At 41.1% G+C, this 25,626-nt stretch overlaps 2 protein-coding genes across 3 annotated transcripts in view; one reads left to right on the forward strand and one right to left on the reverse strand.

The window, feature by feature from the left end:
- The window catches only part of KBTBD12 (kelch repeat and BTB domain containing 12), a 43,346-nt gene continuing 17,720 nt past the window's right edge, over positions 1-25,626 (reverse strand). For both annotated transcript variants that reach the window (XM_008499013.2, XM_030458459.1), the window contains exons 5-6: positions 18,295-18,492; positions 1-6,542 (exon numbers count right to left, since the gene is read on the reverse strand). In XM_008499013.2, coding sequence (XP_008497235.1) covers positions 6,373-6,542; positions 18,295-18,492 — 368 coding nt within the window. In that variant the 3' untranslated portion in view covers positions 1-6,372. The remainder of the gene's footprint in view (positions 6,543-18,294; positions 18,493-25,626) is intronic.
- MGLL (monoglyceride lipase) overlaps positions 18,313-25,626 on the forward strand; it is a 98,358-nt gene continuing 91,044 nt past the window's right edge. Inside the window, exons 1-2 of the mRNA XM_030458460.1 lie at positions 18,313-18,505; positions 18,613-18,740. Coding sequence (XP_030314320.1) covers positions 18,722-18,740 — 19 coding nt within the window. The 5' untranslated portion in view covers positions 18,313-18,505; positions 18,613-18,721. The remainder of the gene's footprint in view (positions 18,506-18,612; positions 18,741-25,626) is intronic.

The following is a 25,626-nucleotide window of genomic DNA, read 5'->3' on the forward strand; positions in this document are numbered from 1 at the left end:
TGCTATAATGTTAATATTTTACTACTGTATTTCACTTTTTGACCTCTGAAGCTCAACGTAACATTACAGCCATCCATAAGCCACCCCCTCTAAAACCACAGCAGGGCAGACCCAGAAAATGAGTACAAATGAATTATATCATTATTTCACATGGGTGAACTTAGGCACAGAGATGAAATGCCCAGGTAAACCAAGTAACCCAACTGAAAACCCCAGAGGTTCAGATTTCCCAGTCTAGTTACAAGACATCCCTCTGTGATCCTCCTTCTCATACTGGAAAGCCTGGAAAAGCCTCCTGAATGGGTATCATAGCTTTTTATGTTTGGATTCAGCAGTTGTTTTAGCCACGTGTGAAAGGAATGAGTCAGGAAGTTGTGCATGTGGGAAGTGGTTTCCTCTCACACTACTGTATGTATGTATGTATGAAATACATTCCCTCTGCTATAAAGCTGCTGAATGAGAAAATAAAGTCATGCAGCTGACTGGCACTCCAGTGGCTTTACTTCAACCCTGGTAATGAAAAGTCTGTGGCCTTGGGAGGCATAGAAAAGCTGGTGAAATCACTTGCATTCTTACAAAAAATTACTAGAGATGGAAAAGAGTGGGGAAAAAGATATCAGTACTGAAACCTGATAAATTGGAGACCAGGTTCTTTAGTGAAAAGGGGCCTGACTGAAACTGCAGGAGAAAATCCAGCTTTAAGACGAGAGCTACAAGGCAATAATGAAGGTGCCTCCCTCTGTGCTTCAGACAGTTTTAGCAGTAACTATTGTTCAGGAACTGGAGATAATGATACTGGCTTGTGCCTCCAATCATTACAGCTATGGCACATGCAGTATGCAAGGCATTTAGTGTCAAACTTACCAGCAGCACATAGCGAGACAGTGGCAAGGCTGAGCAGGCTGCAGGTCACTGCCTTCCAAGCCCAGACATAGCCAGGGGATCAGGAACACTGCAGAGCAGGCAGTTTCCATTTGCAGTGAGACTGAACCACAGAATTTGGGTTGGGGCTAGAACCTGCTCAAAGGTTCGTGCCCTCAAATCCAGGGAGCTGATGTGGTCTTCCTTCTGTCCTTCAAAGCTGATCTGCTGCTGCAAGAATGGGCTCCTGAGAAGCCTGGTGAATACTTCGAGTGTTTGTTCCCATCTTCTGGGGAACTAAAAGGGAAAAGGAGGAGTTTAAGGGCTGGTCAGACAAGTGGGCTGAGGCAGAAATGGGGTTGGTGGAAGAGAAACAGAACAGACTTGCACAAATCTTTCAAAATTACTCTGAGATTCTGAGGGGAGTGCTACAGACAGAAAAAAAAAGGAGAAGGAAAGAGACATAGGTGAGGACTAAAAGATTACCTCAGTTGTTCCTTAGCTCAGCAAGGAATTTCAGGTTCTTTTTTACTTGAAGCCTGGAATAGTTCCATATATTTCAAGACCAGTCATTTATTTAAAGGACTTTGATGAGCTATGCTGAAGACAGAGTTGCCAGGTATGTGTTAAAAAAAGGATCTTACTGCTGTCAGCAAAGAACTTCTAAAATAATTTTATACATATAGATAGAAAACACATAGGGGTATACATCCTGGAACACTTAAACATTTTCATTTGAAGGTAATCTTTTATTTAGAGGCAGACCAGCCTGTCAGAAGCCTCAGCACCATACTGGTTCCCTCTGCACTGGCAGCACAAACACCAAGGCCCAGGATGGACTTTACTGTGGCTGCAATCATGGGTCATTACTAAGTTATTCCATCAGACACTCAGGCAGAGAAGCAACCCAAGACATATTCATAAGGAAATAAGGAAGTGTAGTTCCATGTACAATCTATGCATATTTTAACCGTTTTCCAATATTTCTTTTGCTTTCAACCTCTACCTGTCAAATGGTAGTAAATTGCATATGTACTGCTTCCAGCTGAGCACAACTGGGGGTGAGATTGCTTTTCTTTGAAGCTGAAGCTAGAGTCCACTTGAAAAGCTATAGGGAGAGCCACAGAAATTTTCAAGAGAGAAACTGAAATTCTAACCTGGTGATTCAAAGCATTGTGGTTCATGAAATAAAATTTCAGAGGAGGTACATAATACATTAAGAGAGCAGCCTGTGAATCAAACCATCACTACAGCTAACATAGCAATCACTACGTAAACAGCTTATTAGAAGAATGCCATTGTTTTCCAGATCAGCAGAAAGCCAACACCAATCTTTGTGAATATATTTGAAAATTAAAAATGTAATATATTATTCTAGCATTTGTTTTGATGCTTTTCAGGTGATCAAGGATCTCACTGTATGTTTCAAATAGAGAAAGAATATAAGATGAAGATCCAGGGCCAAATCCTTCTACGTTTGAACCCTTCCTAGGAAGAGATGCTCCAGCCCACTTTGGCTCTACTGCATGTTTTAACATTCTGGGAGCACATCCCATCTCTGCTGCCAGTCTCTTGGTTTTGATGCTCCCTCAGCCTCTTACCTGGGGTATATTTGGGAGTGCTGATAGAGGAGCTGACAGCTCTGTGTGTTCCAAGGCAATTTTCTGTTGGGAAATCAAGGCTTCCTGAGTGGCACAATGGAGCTGGAACACAATACAGAAACCACCCCATAAATTTCAAAATTGCACACATACAAAATGTGTCTGTGTGTTTGCCTGTCATGGGCAGGGACTGAGGTGAGGGCAGTCACAGCAGTGACAGGGAAGGATTGATAGTCAGATACAGGCAGTTCCTGTGACTACATGTATGAAAACAGAGATGAGATCTGCAGGGATCCTCATGAAATCAGCTACACACGGACATTTTCAAAACAGAACATTAGCTGGAGATGAAAATGGAGAGCTTCAATTTAGCTTTTTATAGCATTTCATTTTTTGCTTTACCGTGTGCCTTGCGACCAGCTACCTCTCCAACACTTTTCTTCATATTTGGCAACTAGTGATGCACTTCAGCATTTCAAGTGAAACTGAAGTACATGCCTTTGCTTAATAATCCCCCATTCATTTAAATTGCTAGTAGCTTGCCAGCTCTGCTTTGTTTGCCTTTTAGAATTAAGATTAAATGCCCAGCTAACTACTGCTCATATGGAAAGTGGCTCAAGTAAACTATTATTTCAGTGAAACTCACAAGCTTGGAGAATGCATATTCTATATCATTCTTTTGCATCAGGATTTGTAATAGAAGAAATCAAGACTCTTAAAGACTTTCCCAGCAATGCAAGATTAGCTATGGACATCTCAGACATGCAGCATTCATACAGTTTCAAAAGGATTTTGGCTCAGACTTGTACCTCTCAATAGGCATGCTCTCTGCGGCTCCCTTCCTTCCTCAGTCCAGCTTTCCCTTCCCAGTACTGGTTTAGAAACATAATTGCCCCAAGGGCAAAACATGAACTACACACGGGCTACACAAAATCATGGAGCTGCCTCCCCCATTCTAGATATTTAATGCAGAAGAATAGAATTCCTTGCTTGATACATAGTAGTAGATGTTTGGACTTAGGCAGAAATAGAGAGATGTGGACACACAAGAGTCCCCACTGCCAGCCACCCCCTGGGCAGCAGGAACCAGGATGCTTGGTGTGGGCAGGGCACTTGCCAGGCTCACCACAGCTCAAAGTGGCTGCTTGTAAGGCCAGTAGAAAAAACCATGCAATTACTCTCTCCAGTTCCAGAGCCAGACCTTCTGGGAGTACATACTTTCCTTCCATCCACCTCATTCAATACCAGTCTAAAAGGCAGAACATATGAAGTGGGAAAGAGATTACCAGCTCACTACTGGAATTAAAGTTTACTAGAGGAATCTCAGCTGTGTTCCATATGTATATAACTAATGAAATCCTGCAAAAGTCTCCCTTCTCTCCTTGAAATATTCTAAGCAGGCTGTCTTTTAGAGAGTGAAATCCAGCAGGCTAACTCAGGCTTTAAACCACAGGAGGGTTTGAATTGTCAAGAAGAAGCCACAGAGCAGAGACTGAAGACAAAAAAAAACCACTTTAAATAATTCTTTCTTAAAACAAATAGAGTGAAAGCAAAACCAGTTGTAGAGAATAGTTGTACAAAATCTACAGTTGCAGATTTTGAAATTTCACAAGGAAACACTTAACTGATGTTCAAGAGTATTGCTTCCAGCCACCTTGAAACCTTTTCTGTAGAGAAATTAGAATGAGATAATCTTTACTTTGCAGTAACAATGAAAGTAAAAAATAATAAAAAAAAAAGTATTTCCAATATTGGATTACTAATTGGAAAAACTTTCTATTAGTTTTGTTTAAAAACACATTAAAGCTGAGCTGGCCTTCCTGATCTTATACTTACACCTGCACCTAGCTACCAGAGTGGTAAAGACCCTAGGAACTGATCACTAAATTGCATCACTGAAGTTCATCTTTGTCACAACTTTGTTCTAGACAGTTGATGACCTCCACATGAATAATGGAAAGAAAAAAGAATGGCTGGATGATACAGAAATGATGCAAACACTTGAGTATATGTTCAGGCTGACACACACTCTGCTTGGGAAACATAAAGGCAGAAAAGAGATTAGCTGTGAGGCTCTCAAATTTACTCCTTTTCTAAATGTTTTATTTAGTTTCATCTCCACTAAATCCCTTACTGTCTGAGAAGTTCTCAGTGCCCTACTATAGTTATCAGGTAAACTGTAGTGACCTTCCTGCTAATTGTTTTTATATTACAGTTTAATATTCCCACTGGGTATTTCAGACTATAGTTCATGACCCAGAAAATTAAGAATTGGTAAAGGGCTTTTGGGTCATCCTCCCATCTCTCTGCCATAAGCATTGCAAGCTCCCCGGCCCCCTCCACAAAAAAAACCAACCAATCAACCAAAAAAACAACCAGCTGGTATTTTTGCAGCCTAAAATGCAGCTGAAGAAAAAGAAAATGGAAATGCTCTTAAGTGCAAGTCCTGCAAGTGATGACAGACGGGGTTCCCTCACTTTTTGGGATTGTCTGAGGGGTTCCCTCATTTCTTTGCCAATTATTTCCTTCTAATTTTGTTGCTGCTTTTGTGGACACCAAAAGCAACTTCTTGCTGGCAATGATCATTCTTGTACTATTTCACAGACTACTCTTAATATTTGCCTCTGCCACTCACTGTGCACTGCAGCATAATATCATTGCAATTATGGCCAAGGAGCACAACTGAGACTTCCAGCTCTCTTGTTCACACTGCCCAAGTGGTGACAGATACACAAAGCCTGGCACCAGAAAAGTCATTAATAGCTATTAGTAATTTAAAGGGGGTAGCAGTACTTTTAACAATTTTCTCTCTAATCTATGGTCTTCAAGACCCATTAAGGCTTACACAGCCTTAAGAAACACTGTTTGAATTATACCTCTTTCCTGTTATTATAGCCAATTCTTTAAGAAAAGAATTTTCCTTATGCTACTTCATTAAAGCTACTTCTATAAAGCCAGCTACTGCTACATAAACAGTTGTTCAGCACATCTATTCTTTGCCTGTAGCTGCAGAGCTGCTATGCAGATAATACTGGTCTCATTTATCATATTTTAGTTTATATCCCATTCTTGAAGGAAGAGCTTTTTCTAACTAAGCTTTAAGAATCTGGGCACATTAGACCTTGTAACAGGTAGGATCTATGTGTAAATGCAGAATTCTTCTTGCTTTTGGTACAGACTGCCTACTAACTCTGCTGGGAGCTTCACTTGTAACTGCTTGCCAAAACACTGCTTTTCTACAAGCACAGGCTCAGCTCTGCTGGCACAGACAGAATCTCCTGACTCTCCTGTCTGTGGCTTGGGCAATGTTTGTAGTAGCTGGTGTACTTGGCTAATGAAGCTTGGCTAAGTTTTTTTGTTTGTTTGTTTAAAACAAAAAGGCTCTTCTCCATTTTTCCTCTGCTCCTGCATCAGTCAAGTACAGTCTGGGCCCCTTTGGTACAGCTGGGCTGGTTTTCATCAGCTGACTTAATATATTTCTTAGCTGCATTGGTAGCTTAGTGGAACCAGGTGGGATGAAGAGCAAAGGAGGGATTTCCCTGGCTAGAGTTTTCCTTCCTGTGTCATGCCCTGCTGTGAAATGAGCTCTGGGCTGTTGCTGTGCCTGTGAGGCAAAGGATCCCAGAAGCCCAGGCTGTGCCCAGCACTGGAGCTTACACAGCCAGGTGGAAGATGAAGAGCCACACACACAGGCTGGCAAACCTCAAATTTCAATCACCCAAGTCTGGAGTACCAGTACTAGCAAATTAAGCAGTCTGAGAAGCACAGCTCCAAGGCAATTCTGTCCTTAAGCATGTGTGGCTGGTTCCTTTTTGTGGGACTCAGCTGTCATCCAGAGCCAATGCAGCATTTTCCCCCCTCAATTCTTCAGTTTCTACAGATTCTGAAAGCATTGAAAGTCACTGAACTTCTATTGGTCCACCAAATCTGGAGGAGGAGGGATGAGATCCCGTGGGTTCAGCCTAGCAACGAGGCAGACATCGTAGCTGTCGTGCATGAGAACATTGATGGCCACCACGTTCCACTGGTTCTCCCATGTATCCAGCTCGAGGATCTCTTTGGTGATAACTTCATGACGAGCTGAAAAAGAGAAGCAACAAGAGCAGGCATCAGGAGTCAAGTCAAACAGGATCAGAGAGGTTTGTGCAGTTGTTATTATGACCTTCCTATAAGGCAGCAATGAAAAGATAATTTTTGCAGTACTAACAGCTTCCCTGTTCAAAGAACATGTGATTTGTCAACATATAGAAAATAAAATAACACAGATGGAGATCTACTTGGTGTATTCAGTCCTCATGCTCTGGGCTCCAGGTGCAGCTGGCAGGGACAAAAAGCATGAAGTACTTCTCCTTGGTACAAGTATGCAGGTGGCATTTCATGGTGCAATTGATTGTCAAATGCTCATACTTCAGACACAGAGGATCAGCAATGGTTAGAGAGCATGCCTACTTGTAGTATATGTTGTCTTTTCTTTCCCCTGACTAAAATTCATCTCTCAGGCTCCTGGAAGCAGTCCAATTCTATGGCTTTTCTTGGGTGTGAAGTATGGACATCCTGGCATTTGGGGAGAAATAAAGACAGAAAGAGATCTCCAGGGCTTTAAAAGTACTTTGGCTGTTCTGAAGTGCTGAGGAATTTGTCATGAACAGTCGGGTTAGAAGAATGCCATTAAATCATAGTCAATCTCAAGACAAGAAGCTTTTTATTGAGACTAACAAAAACCAATGAAAGGATCACCATGCAGCCAAGAGTAGTTGTCAACCAGCAATGCTCTATTAAACTTCTCATAAGAACACAAAAAGCTTTCTTTGCTAACAAAAGTCCTGAAACCTCCAGCAACTTTACTCCAAGCCAAGTTCTCTCCTAAAAATAAAAATATCTTTCATTTCTTCTCACTTCTTCTCATCTTAAAGTTGCTTTTCACATCAAGTAACCTTGGTGTAAACTTCTACTTTCAGCTGAGAACGTGTACGTGCTTTGCTGTCGGCTTCCTTCTGGTGCATTTTTTGATAAAATATCAAAACCAAGCCTCAGAGATTTCCAAGCAGAGACACTTCACATGTACCAGAAGAAGAACCATCATAGTCAGAAACACTGAATACCCAACACTGTTTTACTTAGCCTTAAAAGACTGGTTACAAGCTAAACTTTACAGGGTCCAGACTGAGGATCTCACCCAGCTATCCATTCTAGAAAGCTCTTTTTTAAAAAACAACAACAAACAACTCCATCCTTCACATACATCAACTCTGCCCTTCCGTGGAACCAACAGCATTGGACTGAAGAGTGGGAAAAGAATGTACTACAGAAGAGCATCCAGATGCCTATATTGCTTCTCATGTTGGAAAAACAGACTACAGATTACTCCAGAGGACAGCAACCCAGGGGGTTTAATACCCCCAAGATGAGGCTGCTGTGGTTTAGCATCCATGTAAAATTGATGTCCATTTTATGATGATGTAGTGTCAAAGGATTTAAAATGCCCCTGGGACTCCCCCACAAGTAGCCTCAGGATGTGGGGAGGTCCTATGGAAACGAGGCTTCTTCACTGCACATGCTGCACATATATAGGAGTTGTGGATGTTTTAGCTTTATGGAAATTACTGCATATCTTTTTCACATTTAAGGAAACCACTCACCAACCATCCACTATCTGTTCCCATCTCTCACCTGATCAAAGGAATGCAGCACAGTATTTCACAGCCTGTTCTCATTTTACCCTCAGTTCTGTCACAACTAATTGTGGTATATTTTTTGTTGGTCCAAATCCAGACCTCTGGGGCTTTCACAGATCTCTAGGATCTTGTTTGTGTAAAAATCTGGGTAAGATTGAAGGATTTAACCTCATCTGAATAGTCCTTGTTCCAAACGAAACAATAGCCATGGTGGTTTGCTTTTTAAACCCGGATATTAAAGGAGAAATCATGCAGGAAAGCTGCACCCATTCAAGATAGAAGAGAGCAAACTGCTAAAAAAAAAACCCCCAGCTACATGGGAAGAGAAAAGGCATGACTGACAAACTGCAAACAAACAGCACATGCCAGTACCAGCAAAGAGCTCCTTTCTAAATTACCCTGCAAGAGTGAGCAGTTGTTTCCTAAGCAGCAAATATGGAGCCACAAACAGACCTGAGCTGTGACATGGGAGGCTCCAGTCCCTGTATTTATTATTAGATCATCTCCTTTATGCAATAAATTTTTGAGCCTGGATTTTCTTTGGCATGGATGATGACAAAACCGAGACAATCAGAGGGAAAAAACATCAAACATTGGAACTGAGACCTTCTGGGGGTGATTGTGACACTTGAGGAAAAAAGAAATCATAATTAAAACATCAAAGGCAGATTCAGCAACCTTTCCTTACAGGCCTTGCTGTGTTTTTTCCTGACCCTTGTGACTCCCAACCTTTAGTATCCCCTGTTTCCCTTTTCTGTGAGATGTTTTAACTGGTTTTGTTCACCTCTACAAATTCTGCTTTCCAGCATATGGAGTGGTAGTTAACTCTTAACCCTTGGGAGATAAAGAGAGAATGTTCTTGGAATAAAGGAAGCAATCATTTCTCTAGTCTTATCTTGTTTAATACGAAAGGAAGCAGAAACTTTTGGACGAGAAAAGTTCATGTGAGGAAAAGCACTGCTCAAAACACAGTCATCTGCAGAAATAGATTACATCCCCCCTTTCTTTTTAAAAGAAAAGTGAGTAAAATGAGTTAAAACATCTCAATTTGCAAGTCTTTCTTTTTAAACTTATATTTCTTGGTTAGGACAATAAAAAAAGGTAACAGTACCTTTGATTCCAAGTTGTAATGTTGGACTTTTGGACTTCCAATGAAACTTTTTAAGCTTGAGCGTGCAAATAATTTTAGATTTTACCTCATTGGTTCACCTTATTTGATTGTCTTTTTTTTTTTTTTTCTCCTTATAGGAGTATAATGTAACATCTACAAAAAGAAATTGGCTGAATTACACATTAATGGACTTAAAAAGCCACCCATAGAAGTACCAGTCATAGCCAGCATCATTTGTAATCACTTACCAGACAACCACCTCATCTAATGAAAGGATTTCACTCCTTTCCAAATACTTTCATTTTTCCTACAAAACCAGAAAGTATTTTTCTGCACAGTCTTGTTTAACCATGAGAAGTTTTAAGAACTTTCTTTACATTATGCTTTTCTGCATAGGAGTTAAACCACTTTATATTACAATTATTCAGGTAGTACAAACCTAACCCTAGCACAGGTTCTTTTCAAGCAGCAAAACAGTTCTTGTAGCAGTATGGTCCCCTCTTATTCAGGGAAGGAAAAGGCTAAACCAGCACAGGGAACATTAATTCCTGCAGAAATTTATCCCCACGAGAAATTGCAGTATGTTAAAACCAAGTCAGAGCTCTTTTGGTATGGATATGGCTTTGTGATGCACAGGTGCAGACTGGAGGCTAACACTGAGCCTACAAACCCATTTCATCCCAGTGAAGGAACTGGAGTTATACCTAAAAATGTTTCCTTTATAAATGTTAAAATATTTCAAGCATGCAAATATAGTAGTTAGAAAGCAAAATTGAGTCTAATCTTTTTATATTCTGGTCTGTTCACAAAACATTTTCCCACAATTTTTCATGTGAATATTTTCTTTGTGCAGAAAAAAACAATAAAAATATTAAAATTTATCAAGTTATTGCATGCACTCTGTATATACAATCACATTTTCTCTTTAAAAGGTTTATTTTCAAATATGATTCACTTCCCAAATATGGCCAGACTTCAATTTATGCTGTAAGTTTTCTCATGTCACTTGAATCAGGTCTAGCCATAAATCAGAATGAACCATTCTTGGAAAGACCCCCAGTATGACTGCAGGCAACATAAATATTTGATCTGCTTTTTCTTGTTCTTGTTCTTTTTTTTTTATTTCTTTCTTCTTTTTTTTTTTTTTTTCAACTGCATTCCATTTGTGATTTGGAGGTTGGGGATAGAGGGACAACTTTCCATGTGTATATAGTATTTATTACCACATCTGGTCTTTTTTGACCTTGCTTTTTCTCCCCTGTTTGGAACAGAACATTCAGATACAATCATTAGGTTTTGGGTTGATGTAATTAAGGAGAGGCAGATGTAGAAGAATTAAGCAACATTCTTAACAGGTAGAAAATCTATAGGTCATCCAGTACTATTAACCATGCAGCTATTATGTCTGTAAGCCAATGCAGATAAATGCACTCTACTGCAGCCTGTTCAATGGGCAGAGAGCACTGAACTAAAAAAAAAATCATGCTGAAATTTAGCTCACTGGAGTTAAATCCATGGGGAGTTTTCTGAAATATGGTCAATACTTATTTCTTACTGAAACCTATTGAGATCACCTGGTACATTTGTCTCCATCGTATGAAGGAGGTAACAGAGGTTACAGAGAGAGTGAGAGCATCTGCTAAGTCACGAGTGGCAATGCCTCTGCATCAGCACAGGGCAGGGATACCCAGAGTAGTTCTGGTTGGGTTCACCTGCCTGCCAGCTGCAGTGTAGTTACACTGACATGCTGGTACAACAAGACCTAAGTGAGTTTATCCATAGCAGGGCCAGGAACCTCAGCACTGAACAGCACTGTGTCATGGGAATAGTCTCAGTGTTGTCTCTGTCCCTGTTCATGGGCTCTGTGCCCTGGGACACCCTCACACAGGCTACTTGCCTGAGCTCCTGCTGGTGTTGGTCCTAGGTCACCACAGCACCTTTTCTTTCCAGCTTGCAGCTTACTATTGTGGTCTATCTTCTCTTGCAATAAATCAGTTTGTAAAAAAACAAAACAAAACAAAACCATACAAAAACCAAAAAAATCCCCCCCAAAATTCCAACTTGTAGTGGTTAAACCATTAACTCTCAGCTCTTCCCATGGAAAAAAGCACTTGAACATCACAAGATATTTACCAGTTCCCCAGCAGTACTCAAAATGTTTACTCAGGTTTTTCTTTCACTGGCTTCCCAGTTCTTTTCACCTACCAGCCCCTCCCAAGCTGCCTTGAAGCAGTTCAGACTCCACTGCTGGTTTGTACCTGGTTTTGCATGCCATTAGCTTTGCCAGAAACCAGAGAATGATTTTAAACATACGAGATGAGCCTCTGCTACTTATCTTCCTCATCACTAATAGCTGCTTTCCTAATTACATGATGTGGAGTTAGGTGACTTGGGAATTCACGTTTGTGTTGCAATGGGATAAAAGTGCATTTAGATCATTACCACCAGATGTCCTGGCTCCCCCTTTGCAGTAGGAAAAGCAATAAGTTCATCAAGTCTGTGGCCTTCAATCCCATTTGTGTACACAAGGTACCCCTAACTCTGCCAGCCAACACCCCTGGTGGGGTCAAGTACATCCATCATCTGTGCCTGTGGGCAGAAGCAGGAAGAGAATACACAGGAGAGGGAACTTGACTTGGCTGTTTAACATGCTGGCCAGCCTTCGTGATGCTAAGTATGAAGGCAGTGTATCCCACCAGGCACAGCAAAAGCTGGGAGGCAGGTTGGGCTTGAATTTACAACTGTGGCAGCTTACGGTTTTCAGAGCACCTGCGTGGAGTAAGGTAAGATACTAACTCTCATAGACAGGACCTCTAGCCTCTTGCTCTGCTGTGTAATTCTTCAGGACTATAGTTTCATGGTCCATCCACTCACTCATGAATCAATATGTATTAAACTTTATATATATTTATATATATATATATATATATGCATATATATAAATATTGGGATGGTATACAGGAAAGAACTTTAATTCAGTTGCTGCAGCTGTTTTTTTGGGGGATTGATCCAGATACTTCAGCTTTTAAAATCTTTCCAGATTGTGCCTGATGTTCAGAGGCAAGGCCTCTTTCAGACATAGTTTTACAAGGATTGGTCCTGCTTGCACTGCAGGTGACAACAGGATCACAGATTACAGAGGCACCAGGATCAGCGCTCTTGAGGTCAATGCACCATTCATATGAGTAAAAGCTGCAAGATCATAATAAAAATTACTGGCCTCAGACCATCCTGAGATACTGTTTCTAAATGCCTTACAATGGGTTAATACATTATTAATAGAGGATATAAAGCATGTTTAGACTATGCATGACAGGCAGTTATGAACACAACAGAAGATGTCATACATGGCTACAAGTCATGTTTCTAAACAACCTATTGACCTCTTCAGCAATTAATTACAACACATTAAAATATCTATTAAGCATTTATTAACCATTTATAAACAATAAGTGAACCTTTGTAAGAAGCACGACTGGATTGCTAATACCATGCTGTCAAATGTGGGTCTGAAATGAGCAGGTGCTGCTCCCCAGCAATTCCCCTGACCTGTACTGGCCTTATTTACAACAGTGAGCTTCTCACTAATGAGCAGGGGTCAGTGGGCAGCCCTCCCCGGGAAGGCAGGGAGCTGAGGAGCTCTCTCCTGCACACCCATCCCCAGCAGCTCACACCAGCACTGGGGGAGAAGCAGGGGAAAGGCTGAGCAGGGTGGGCTGGGGGGGCAAGGGCTGGAGAGATGTGGCAGTGCCTGCAGTGGGCGGCTGCCAGCAGATTTCTGTGCTGAGCGAAGCGCAGGGACCCTGCATCCATCTCGCTGGTGGGAATATTAATTCAAATGGTAACAACTGTGGGCAGGAGAACTTTAATTATTCATCGCTGCCCGGTGAATCTGAGCAGACGGAAACAAACAGTGGTGCAGATCGGCAGCCCTGGGGTTTGCCCCTCTGCTTTATTTAGCTGGGAACATGGGAAGGTGCTGGAGAAACAGGTTTTGTTCCAATCCCTCAACCTCCAAGCTTGACAAGTGCTGTATTTACTGTGCTAGGCTGCTTAATATGTCTAAATTTAATTTGATTCCTGTAATGTTCCATAACCACTACAATAAAAAAAGAAGTACTAAGAATGATTCTCCATATCAATCACATAATGGAGGAGGCTAGGGGGAGCAGCCTTTATGGTAGATTAGTCAAAATAAATAACTATTAAGCTACTGCACTGTCAGGAGAAGATGGCATAGAGACACAAACTCATTAGCTCAGCTGGAATACAATAATTACTTCAGTGCCGCAAGCACTGCCACTGCTATTCCAATGCATGGATTGCAATTTATGTAAACGAGGAACAAGAGGTCAGAAAATTAATCTAGGATTTTTTTTTTTTTTTTTGTAGAATCAGAATTACAGATCTAATAGGGCCCAGTGTCACTATCACCAATCTTATTTAACTGTTGCAAACACAAAACTGAGATTCATACATTCTAAGGGCATAGATATTTCTTCACTTTCCCTTTCCTCTGACTGTAACACCACCTAAGTGAAAAATAAAAATTCTACCTGATATCAGCAAGTAGGTAACAGAAGTGGGTTGAGCATCTCTAGACCCCCACGTGATGCTAAACACAGTACAGAATTCTTTAACATATATAGTAGGGAAGCAGTACATTTATATTCTCTGCTATGAACTGGATTGGAAGGAGATGGGAAAACAGCCAATTCAGACAAAGACAATTCCATGTCAAGTGCTGATGACCTTTTAAGTGATATGTGCTGCTAACACACGTTAAACATTGGTCTCTGTGTTGAGGTGGCTGCCCCTTTTCTTCACACATCAGCTGATGTCACATTGATGGCATTCGAATTAAAATCATCAAGTTAAAAAAACAACCCGACAACAACTCTGGATTTGAAATTACTAACTCAGCTCTGTGTGGCAGGCAGCTGGACCAACCCCTACAAACTGAAACTAAAGCTACAACCCCCACCCCTCAGAAACAGGCTGCAAGCTCTGCATTTGTGCAACAATTCACCATACACGTGCTTTCACAAGCCTACAGTGACAGCAGACGAGGCAGTCCCAGCAAACAGGCACACAGCCTCAGCCAAAAAAAAAAAACAACAACAAACCAACAAAAACACAAAAAGAAAAAAGGGAACCCAGTCTGGCAGGAATTTTATAAGCATGTGATGCTGCATACCTGAAGAGCTGCTTCTCAGCACCTCGGTGGAGCTTGCTGCTAATGAGGCTGCAGCTGCCATGCCTGGGCTAATGCTGATCACTGCCAGCCCGCAGAGGGGGCAGGGTTTAGCTCCATGCGAAAGGCAAAGGCAACAAAACACCACAACAAGAACATTATACACTCAGTCTACAAAGGCTGGTTTAAAATCCATAGTGGAAGCAGTAAATGTGGCAATGTATTTTAGCAGTAGAAAGCTGGCTGCCTGCTGCACCTCAAGTCCCTTTGAGCATTCACACTACAGTGAGTGATTTCTCTCTGTGCAGATCTACAAACCAATGGACAAAACCAACGGTTTTAAACATTTCTGATTATTTCAATGAATGCCACAAAACTGCTAACAGATGACAGACAACATTCATGACACTAGGCTATATGAGCTGGAGCCAAGCATCAGAGACAAGCAGATTAACATTTCCTATTTGCCATAATGAACTGATTTGTATGAACCACTGGCAAACAGACAAAGTTTTGCAAATTTTGCTAAAGGAGGAAACAAATGCAAATCAAACAGAAGCAGGCTTTTTAGGTACTTATGATTGTAAGAAGATAACGTTTGTCAGCTAGTGACACAAGGCAGAAGACTCGGAAGGGTTTGTACCACCTACCACAGACACCAAGCTTCTGATGCGGTTGCTTTAGGTAAACCAAGTCAGGATCCCTCATATCCCAACCAAAGAACAGATCATTGAGAGATTATAAATCTCTCCTAAACTGTTTTCTGGTCTTTCAGAGTAGCTTTAAAGCACCAAGGATGTGAATTACCCTTAGGAAGTGTCTGTGCTCTTCCACATGCTGCAGTGATCCTGGGGTCAGTAAGGTCTTAGTGAAGGCACTCCAGATAAGTGTCTAAACTGAAGATGAATTAATCCCCTTCCCCCTTTCATAGCCAGGCCATGATCAAACTTCTGACTTGAGGAAGCCACAGCAGGGGAGGTCTTCCAAGCTCTGTTTACCAACCCAGCTCAACATCAAACAGCATTTTTTGCAGCTCAGAGGAAACTTTCTCTTGACGAAACTTGAACACACTTTAGAATGCACTCATCCTTCACAGAGCCTGCAGCCTGCATTCTGCAAATGCTACTCCCAGCTGGCCAAGCTGACTGCCCTCTGGAGACTGGAAGTAGCTACAATCTCTCTTTGCTCCTGAGGATGCTATTAGGGCTGCTCCACTTGCTCTCCTTCAAGCAAAGATTTGAGAGGAAAAATATATAGGGCGAGAATCCTGGCGTCACAACACTACCATCAGAAGGCAAAGGTAGCTGAGCAGTACTCATCTTTTAATTCAAATTTAAGGCCCTTTGAGTTGCTTTTCAGCTTTGTGTTTGTATACAGCACTGCTGGTCTCTAATTATGCATTTAGGTCAATACTTGTGCAAGAAAGCACATAGAACAGGGCACATATGAATAAAATTAAAATCTAACAATGTCCTTAGTAGGTCAGCTTTCACACTGCAGGATTAAGAGTGGGTTTAATCAAATGCAAAGGCAAGCTGAAGCTGCAGATCTGGGTACAGATGTGTAGTATATAGAGAGTTGGCTATAGGCCCCTACATACATTCGCTAAGACTCTCCACTGCAGAAGTGCATTTGGCTTATTTTCTTTTTTTAAGCAGCACTCAATTCTTGAATGTTCAAAGCAGCCCTTTAGTGTTCAGCAGGCAGAAAACCCAGAGACTACAGCTGTGCCTCCAGCTTGTTCCAAAAAGCTCCAGTTGGTTAAAACTAAATTACAGTATTTTGTAAAATTGGAATATCCTCCCTTGGTTGCATCCCTCCCCAAAACCAAACTGATGTGCCAAGGAACCCAAAAGACTAAAATCAAACAAGCACATTCTAAAATAACCCTATCTGCTACTAAGGCAGCAGCAGCACATGTTGTTCTGTGAATATCTTGAAGCTGCTGAGCAGCTGTAATTGTGAAAGACCAGAATCAAGCCACCCTCTCAAAAATCTCATGTGACAGTAATAACTCTTTTGCTCCACTCTTCACCCTCAAACAGTGGATCAAGTAAAAGGTCTTTCCAGCACCGGGCCAGGGAGAGAGGCCAGCTAGATGGCCTTTTCAGGTTTAACATATGGGTCGCACCCACCCTTCATTATGGTAGCTAGAAATTGTTACTGTTATTAAGATTTAGAAAATCCTGTTCCTTTAGTAATTGGAAAGTGACATTAAAAAACCTGGCTTTACTGCACAGCTTCTCAAGCCTTTTAGGTACATTTGATTTACAGTTGACAGTTATAATCTTATTTTGGCTCCCTTGTTAATAGATATAACAGCCAACAACACAATCACTACTCCTAATCACTAACAACGTTATTTCTTTGCTGGTATACAAAAATGCACACGTTGGGGGTCAGAGCTGAGGTTGCACAGGTAACAGTAAAACTGGCATTTTCCAACTCTGACCTGTTATTTTCCTATCTAAATAACAGTGCAGGGGAGTGCTATACATAATTATATAGATTGTGATAGTACAGTCAGGAACTGGGAACCCACTGAGCTGGCATTAGGCAGACATACAATAGATGACCATCTTGAAATCCACTGGGGGGACTTTCAGCTTCTCCCAGTAGTACCACTCCTTATACATGACTCAGTGCCAGAACGTGGTGGTATTGTACAGAGAGTGCTTTTATGGCTCCGAAGCTACCTTATTCAGAAAATCTCACACTCATTTTAGTCATCTTGAATGAAATTGCTTCATTTGCCACTATGAATGATCATCCTTTTGAGATTCATATGCACTGACTTTCAGCTTTTTCCTAATAGTGCTGAGAAAGAGACAAATATGATGGCACAATGTTTGCTATGGAAACACAGCAATGTATCAAAACCATAATTGCTCTGAGGTCACAGAACTTCCATCAGAAATAACAGAAGAACAAGCCTCTTATAGAGCTGCCATGCAATTGTTCTCAGGAAGCAGCTTCCTCAAACAGCAGCAAATGGAGGGAGGGGCAGGTGAGTTGTGAACTAGGTGATGAAAATCATCACTACAAAAATAACAGCAGCTTTAAGTTTAGAGTTTTTATACAAGTAAAAGTCCATGCAACTGCAATCAGTGTAATGTGAAGGATGTTGTCACCCAGTGATGATACCACCTGGGCAACATCAAGCCTTCCATGACATTTATCAGCAGTGGATCTGAATTACTAGCACAGAAAGGAATCTGAGGCAGCAGCTGTATGTAGCAGGAGAGTTTAAGTGTGCATTTTTGAGGGACTCTTTGCATTTCTAATGGAAAGGAAAATGGCTTTCAGTACTAGGGATTTAGACAGAGCCAAGCATAGTTGAGAGAAAGAAGACCTGAAAAGAGAAAGATGGCCACAGGGCTAGGATTATCTGAAATCACCAGATGTGAAATTTCAGTGTCTTTGTATCTCATTAAGTACACAAGGTTTTTCGACACTGATTATGAAAAGCATGTAAGTAAATAGGCAGAGCCAGATAGCTTGGCTAGGGACAGTTGGATAGTGCCTTAATCTTTAACAAGTATGTCCAAGCTCTTAAGTATTCATAACACACTAAGTTCCAGTCTCAATAGCTTTGGATGTAACTCGGACAGGTTTAGCAAAGAACAGAAATATCTTTAATTTTTTATGTTTTGTTAAGGAAAAAGAAAAGCAAAATACAAACAGAACACAATTAATGTTGACACTAGGAGCTGGCAGTCCAAAGGGCTGAATCAGCTCTGTAGTTCCAGGGTATGCGAGAGCAAACTGATAGGGTTGGTCAGTCACCAGGTCAGGCTGTGTACAGTGAAACTGATTTCAGCTCTGCAATGAATGTCAGACTCATTTTAATACCTGCTCCATGAAATCCTCCACAGAGGTACAGCTTCCCATCCACGGAGCCTGCACTGGTGGAGTTCGTTCGTAAGGAGAGAAGGGGAGAAGGCATAGGAGGTCCATCCCTCCAGAAGTCTCCATCAGGGTTATAAATCTCCACTGCATCAAGACATTTTCGTGTCTGTCCCCTGTCACGACCAAGGCACCCAATTCCTCCTGCAAAAGATACGTAGGTCAAAAGTAGCAGCCCCAGGTTCTGCTGAAAAATGCATTGCTGGCTGCATCATGTGTTGTTTACATGTCCTCATGCTTCTCCCTTTCTTTTCCCTTTTACAGCTCCAGAAATTTTAGAAAGTAAACTCAAAGCAGAAGCTACTTCACGTTATCTACAGACATCACAGCAAGATCCATTCTGAAGTCCTGTATCAAGGGAAGGACAAGGAACATGCCTACAAAGAGCAAAGGTATTTCATCTTGCTTTCTTCCTAGACAGTAGAAATTGTCACAATTACTTATTCTGTGTGCTTTACTTTATCATTAAGTTGCAGTGAATCAAAAGTCACCAGCTAGTTAGTGAATTTGACCACTTGTTAACCAGCAATCATTTGAATTTTTTGGTTGTCTTCAATTAAAAAAAAAATGTACATCCATTTCTTAAGGGCAATCAGCTTCCAGGACAAAACCCATCCAGTATGCAGGAGTGCCAGTGAGGTTGGTTGTGGCAAGCCCTACTGCTGAAGGATTAATTAGGGTGCTTGAAGTTGGTGTGCAGGATTCAAACAAATCCCAATTTTCATTTGCTGGGACACACCCCAAGAGGCTGCAGACATACCTGTGATCACAGCACACACTGCAGATGATGTACACAGCAATCATGGTGTAAACATTGCCTTCCCAAATCCTTCCCAGTGATCAAAACCGAGTTTGAATTCACAGCCTTTGGTTCTCAAGAATTAATATGCTGACGTACCCTTGCAGGTTTTCCATCTGTGCCAATGGACACAATACCCTGTAATGAGCTCTGATGCTGTGCTCAAGCAGTTCTTTTGTGCATGTATGTGACCACTTTAAAATGTAAAATGACTGCAATATGCAAGCAATTTCCAGATGAAGGCTAGCATTCCAGATACACGTGTAGGACTGCTCAATTGTGCAAATTCAAAATGCATTGTATGGCATGTAATTATGGCCTTGCATATGCCTAGGGAAAGGATAACTTTTGCAGGGTTAGGGAGGCTACTTTTAAAATACATTCTCTCTCATGCTGTTAAGCTAGTCTGTCAGAGAAATGAACTCCTAGTGCTTCGAGTTTTACTTGCATATGGTTTTCCATATGCAAGGTATTTGCAAGAGGCAGGAACATGTAAATGAGGACTGTACTGCTTCTAATTTCCTACCATGGTATTTCTGATCTGTATTTTAAAGCCAGGTGAAGACAAGATCAGCTATGGCTGCATAAGAGCTGCAAAATTAGAATAAAATTCAGTGTCCATTACCACCAGCAGAGAGTTCTGCTCCAGCTGAACACAGCAGCATTTGATTCAGGTCAATACTTGAGTTTGAAAACCCTCACTGGATTTGGTTTTCGGCTCCTTTTCCATGCACAGCATATCTTAATTTGACCTAATACCTACCAACATGATCCTAGCAGTCTGTATTAGCCTCTCCTCAGTGTGTGCTTAAGCAAGGCTCACATCCAAATGCTTTCATTACTAGCTTAACACAACTAAACAGCATTTGCTCTGATGGGCTTCTCCTATGAGGCTTGATTCACCTGAAAGAGCTGAGGTAGGGAGTAATTGCAGTCATGGAATTTTGCTAATCGTTTCCACACCAAAAAGGGAATTGTACACATCATCACACTGCTCCTCTCTTACAATGGAGTCTGATTGAGCTATTCCTTGGGATTATTTGGAAATAAGAATAAGTTTCAGAATTCAAACATTTATTTACTGTAGTGTTCTTTATGCCAGGAGCATTGTCCTCTTCTATGCAGTGTTCTCCACTTCTCCTTAATGGCTTATAAGAGAGATGCCAAGCTAAGGACAAGGCAAAGTTTCTCTATATTTATTAAGAAAAAAACCAAAGCTACGAGGCCTTAAAATTTCTCTGCTAAGACTGTTTAATTGATAGCTTATCATATAGTCTTTCTGATGCTATAGCATCTTTCAGCAGAATTGCAAAGTACAAGCATGCAAGACAATTTGCTGCCAAGGTACATACAGTGCAACACAGAAAGAGATATTTAAGGCAGTTTTAACTGGGAACCAATTAATATTAAAGCTCCCCACACAATAATTTTATCTGTTCAAAAGGCAGCTTGGTGGTGCTGACTGCTGCTGATTATCAAGCTCACTTGTTTTAAAATGAGCCCAGGTGTTACTGTACACTTGTGCAAGGGAAAAGCCTCCATGTGAGGAATGAAAGAGCATCTTGTTCAGCCAGAGGAATGAATGGTACCAGCTAGGGAATGCATGCAGCATGTCAGAGTCAAACAACAATAGCTTTGCTGATTTCCTCAGTATTTCAATGGAGACAGTGGACAAAATGCCTCAGAACTATTCTAGAAGAGTAATTGCTGTTTATTTCCTAGTGTGCTTTTACTGTCATTTTCTACACTGTGTAACTGTAGGGCATGGCAACTTCAGAGAGAACAGAAATAATCAAGTACAAAACTGATAGAGCACAGTCAGAGACTTTTTGCTAAAAAAATCACAACTGTTACCAGTTAATGAAGACATTCAGCTGCCAGTCCAGGGGGCCAGCTTCCAAATATTTTTCCTGTCTAGTTATTAGAGGAATCACCTTTTAAGATCTATTGGAGCATCTTTTAAAAAATTTAAGAGCTACCACATATTTTCAACCACTTATGAAGTCTTTGTTGCATAGTTCAAGCAACTTAAATTTAACCTCCTTTATTTAATCCTGTCATTATCAGAGACAGTCCTGAAGGTACAAAATATTTCCATTTTATTTATACCCTCCACAGCCATTTCAGATAAATTCAATTTCATGTTCAATCTACAACATGAGCAAAGTTACATTCTTAGCAAATAGAAAACAAGATGGAAAAATCAGAGGGGAATAAAATTTAATTTACAAGCTTAGAAAAGCAGTATTCTGTTAACCAGGAATTCCAATCACCTCTTCTAAAGCAATATTAACTCTGAACTATTGCTAATATAGGAATCTAAGGATATTAGACTCCACCAGTACTGCTCTGTCATGTTCCCAGATGTAGTAGCTGAGAAATACTCCTGTGAGACAATACTCTTTTTCCTCTGTGGAGGCTGCTGTCTCAGGCCTCTTCCCAAATAACTGAACACACAAGTCAGAAAAAAAAAAAAAATCTCAAATTTAAATCAATTCACATGTGCAGCCAAGGAGAGGCATCTTGCATTAACCATGCTACCCATCATCTACAATGCATATAACATGCAAGACAGACAGGAAAAAAAGAGACTTTGTGGCAGACAATTCAGGATGCTTTATGCTCCGACTCATGACTCCAGATCACTCTGTCCCACTGCCTTCTTCATTCAGATTTATGGAATCATTACAAGTGCAAGTGGAGACATATGGAATTGCAGTTAAGACCATGACAATTGTCTTTAATGCACTCTGGGCAGAGCAGCTGAACAGCCAAGTTCATGCTCTGCTCCTACAGGAGCCCCTACATAAAACAGGGGTAACATTTAAAAGTCTGTAGCACAATTCAGTAAGGAGGGCAGAGGGCTGTGGGTCATCTGGGGGAGACTCTTGTGCCAAGTGACCCACCAGCATCATATGAATCTGTACTTCCAATGGTGCCTTAAACCACCCAGAGCTATAGATGGGATAATTAACACACACATGCTGTGGTCACAGCCTCCTGGGCATCCCAGCAGGTGGGTAAAGGGCAGCAGTTGCCATTTCCATGCCTGGACTAGGGTGGATGCTGGGAGAAGTCCTTCATTAAGCCACACTTGCCTATCTTATGAACAGAGCAGGTGAATTCAACACCACCTGGCTCAGTGCTCTGCATAAAGCCCAATTATATGTCGGTAGTGCAGGGGGAGATGGATTTCTCACTGGGAGTTTTGAACATTTCTGTCATTTTCACATTAATCACACAAGAGGATTTCACCCCAGAAGTCAGTCTTCCCCTGCTCTGCCCCTTACAAATACACCCTTTCAACACGTTAGGCTTTTTACATTATGCGCTTTCACCAGGAGATATTTTGGATGCCACTAAAGGACTGAAAAAGCCACTGAAGCCACCTTTGTGTTCCCAAGCCTATTAATGCTTGAGAGCTTTCCATATCACGCTTGGATGATTCTGCAATCAAACATACTTTCAAGAGCCCTCTGTAAGCAGTGGTTCTAATGGACTTTAAATTTAAAGTGAAGCTCCATTAGTAAAATAAATATATAAATAAAATACATTACCATTATTAAGAAATCAGGATGGAGAAGACAAGCCTTTGACACCAGAAGGCAAAGCAGGGTAGGTGATGTGATTAGCATACCTTCAGAATTTTGATGAGGTGCAGCTCTGTGCCTTCCTATGCCCTCATGCTGTTTATAGCTGGCTGAAAGCAAAACATTCTGCTTTGACTGAGGTCAGCCACCTCCTGCTTACCCCATGCCCATAGAACCATTTTGTCTGGGAAAGACCTGGAGGAGAACACCACACTGCCAAGTCCATCACTAAACCACGTCCCTCAGCACCACATCTACATATCTTTTAAATCCCTCCACTATGGGCAGCCTCTTCAAATTATTTCTTTCAGGGAAGAAATTTTCCCTAATACCCAATCTAAACCTTCCCTGGCACAGCTTGAGGCCATTTTTCCCTGTTTGATTGCTTGTTACCCAGAAGAAGAGACAGACTTCCCCCTCACTACAGCCTCCTTTCAGGTAACTTTAGAGTGTATGACAGTCTCCCTTCAATCTCCTTTTCTCCAACAACCCCAATTCCCTCAGCCACTCCTCGTAAGACTTGTGCTCTAGAACAAGCACCTGTAACAGCAGTGAAGCAGTGGGGTTGCTGGTAATAACTGGTTTGGCATGAGCAAAGGAAAGAAGTGCCTTAGATATATCTAAATATGTATCTATAGCCATGAAACTGACACATACTTGAGTTTCAAGAAACAGGAATCATTCCTACCTACACTTCACCCATGTCACTGGTACTTGTAAAAACAGGCACTGGTGTAGAGCAATTGCACCTCGAAGTCACACCCACACCAAGCTCTTATGTAGCTAAATCTGCCAGGCAGCTGAATCCAACGTGGCTGATTTTTTTTCCACCCAGGATAACCACCCAGATCCAAGTCTAGATTGTCCATTGCACAGACAGGATTACTGCCCAAAACAACACATACAAAGTTGTTGGTGGTCCATATAGGACTGGAAACAGCTTATGTTCTTGATAGAGTAGTTGTGACATCTGAGTATCAGACTACACACCATTTAATTTGGTTCCTTTACTAACAGACAGCTAAAATTAAACATGAAGTACAGTGTCTCAGTCAGGGCTGTGTATTGAGAAGCAAGAAGAGCATAGCTGCTCCCCAGGGGAAGGTGATGAAGGTCATGAGCTCACCATAAGAGAGCAGCTCCACAGAACCAGAGAGGAAGTTGCAGAAGGTCCTACCAGTAGCTTTCAGAAAAGGCAAGGGGGATAAGAAAAGGCTGATCCTCCCCAGGTCCCTGCTGAAATGATGCTCCTGGACCCATGGGCAGAGGGTGTGGGTGGAGGCCCCAGGTGATGCCAATCAGGATGATCACAACCAATTAGTGCCCTCAGGGCAATGACACTGTGATTCTTTATCATATAATTAAGTCCTCAATTCACAATACTGAGCAATATTTATTCTTAGTAGTGCCTATGAATTTTTATCAAAGGAACTTGGGAAATGAGTGAAAAAAAAAAAGAGAAAAGAATAAATCTCCAACAAGCAAGTGAAATTCAAGCTTTGCCTCCCGCAAAATAATTCACTATTAAATTGATCTCTGGAATGCACAATGGATTTCACAGCCCTAATCTCTTATGTAACATTTCCCTTCATTACTCTAACAGCACTCAGGCTGAGAGTCTCAGCACTTACATTGCTTTATTCTGCAAGGCAGGGATGTGTAGCTGGTTTCTCAGAGAAATAAGGGAGCAATAAAGCTATCCCTGGCAGGCATGTCCAAAGATGAAACCAAGAAGCACTGTCATTCTTTGCTAACACAGAGCAAAGGGGATGAGGTAATGCAGCTTATAGAAGACACAAGGGCAAAAGATTGATTAGAAACAGGACTGAAAAAACAGGTGATTGTCTTCCAAAACATGGTAAATCTCCTTGGTTTCATCTCCTTTTCTCCTTTAATGCCTTGTTCTCATTTTCTTTGGTAATCCTAAAGTGGGTAGAAAGCATTTCTGACCTCATCTATCATTCCAAACGTTTGACTTTTTTGTTCCTCCCTGCACAGAGGCACTATGAAGGCTGTTGCACAGGTATAACAGAGCAGAATCAGGCCCCTAAGTTGCTATTTGTCAGAGGGCCAAAGCATATTTATAAATAGACTTGTTTATTTTAGAAGGTGTTATTCAAATGCACATGAAAAGCATGAAAGCTAACAAGTCTCCTTCCAGCCCACCCTACACATGCTTTCCTTTCCAGAGAGACCCCAAAGTACATATTCATTAAAGTATTTCATGATCAAGACATTCAGTATTTAAATTGAACCTCATTTAACTGCTTAAAACTTTAAAAAGATCTCAGAAAGAACTCGGGAGGAAAAAACCAAGTTGTAAGAGGTAGGATGCCAGGCTAAGGAGCATAAGCAAAAAATCTTTGTTTCCTTAATCTTCCCTAATAGGATTTCTCATTTAAGTCCTTCTATATGTTCTTATTTATAAAGCTGGAATTATATAACATAAAAGCAACACATGGTTAAAGCTGTCATGGTGATACAACGTTTTTACGAGTGACCTGTATTTCAGAGATGGTAGTTTTACTGAATGTGTTTTGACACATTGTTAAGCGAGTGAATAGGCATTCAAATTGATTCATTTGGAATATTTTTTCCTAATTTGTACGTTGGCTGTAATAAATTTTCAGAGACTTAGCTGGAAGGGATATTTTTTTTAAGCAAGAGATTAAAATGAATGACCTTAAATAGAGCTCTCCCATCTGGTTTTTTTCCAAAAGTGTCTCAATTGCCTCTGTCATTAAGAACACAATACTGCTCTTTCTTGGGCTTTCCAACGAATATAGTTATGTTCCTGGGAAAATATGGAGAGAAAGAGCTAAAACCAATCAAATGGCATGAATAGGAGAAAGGATTTTGAGCCTGAGGAAATGCTGTTCATTTACTTAT

The sequence above is a fragment of the Calypte anna genome, chromosome 12 (genome assembly GCF_003957555.1).
Source record: "Calypte anna isolate BGI_N300 chromosome 12, bCalAnn1_v1.p, whole genome shotgun sequence".
Taxonomy (NCBI): Eukaryota; Metazoa; Chordata; class Aves; order Apodiformes; family Trochilidae; genus Calypte; species Calypte anna.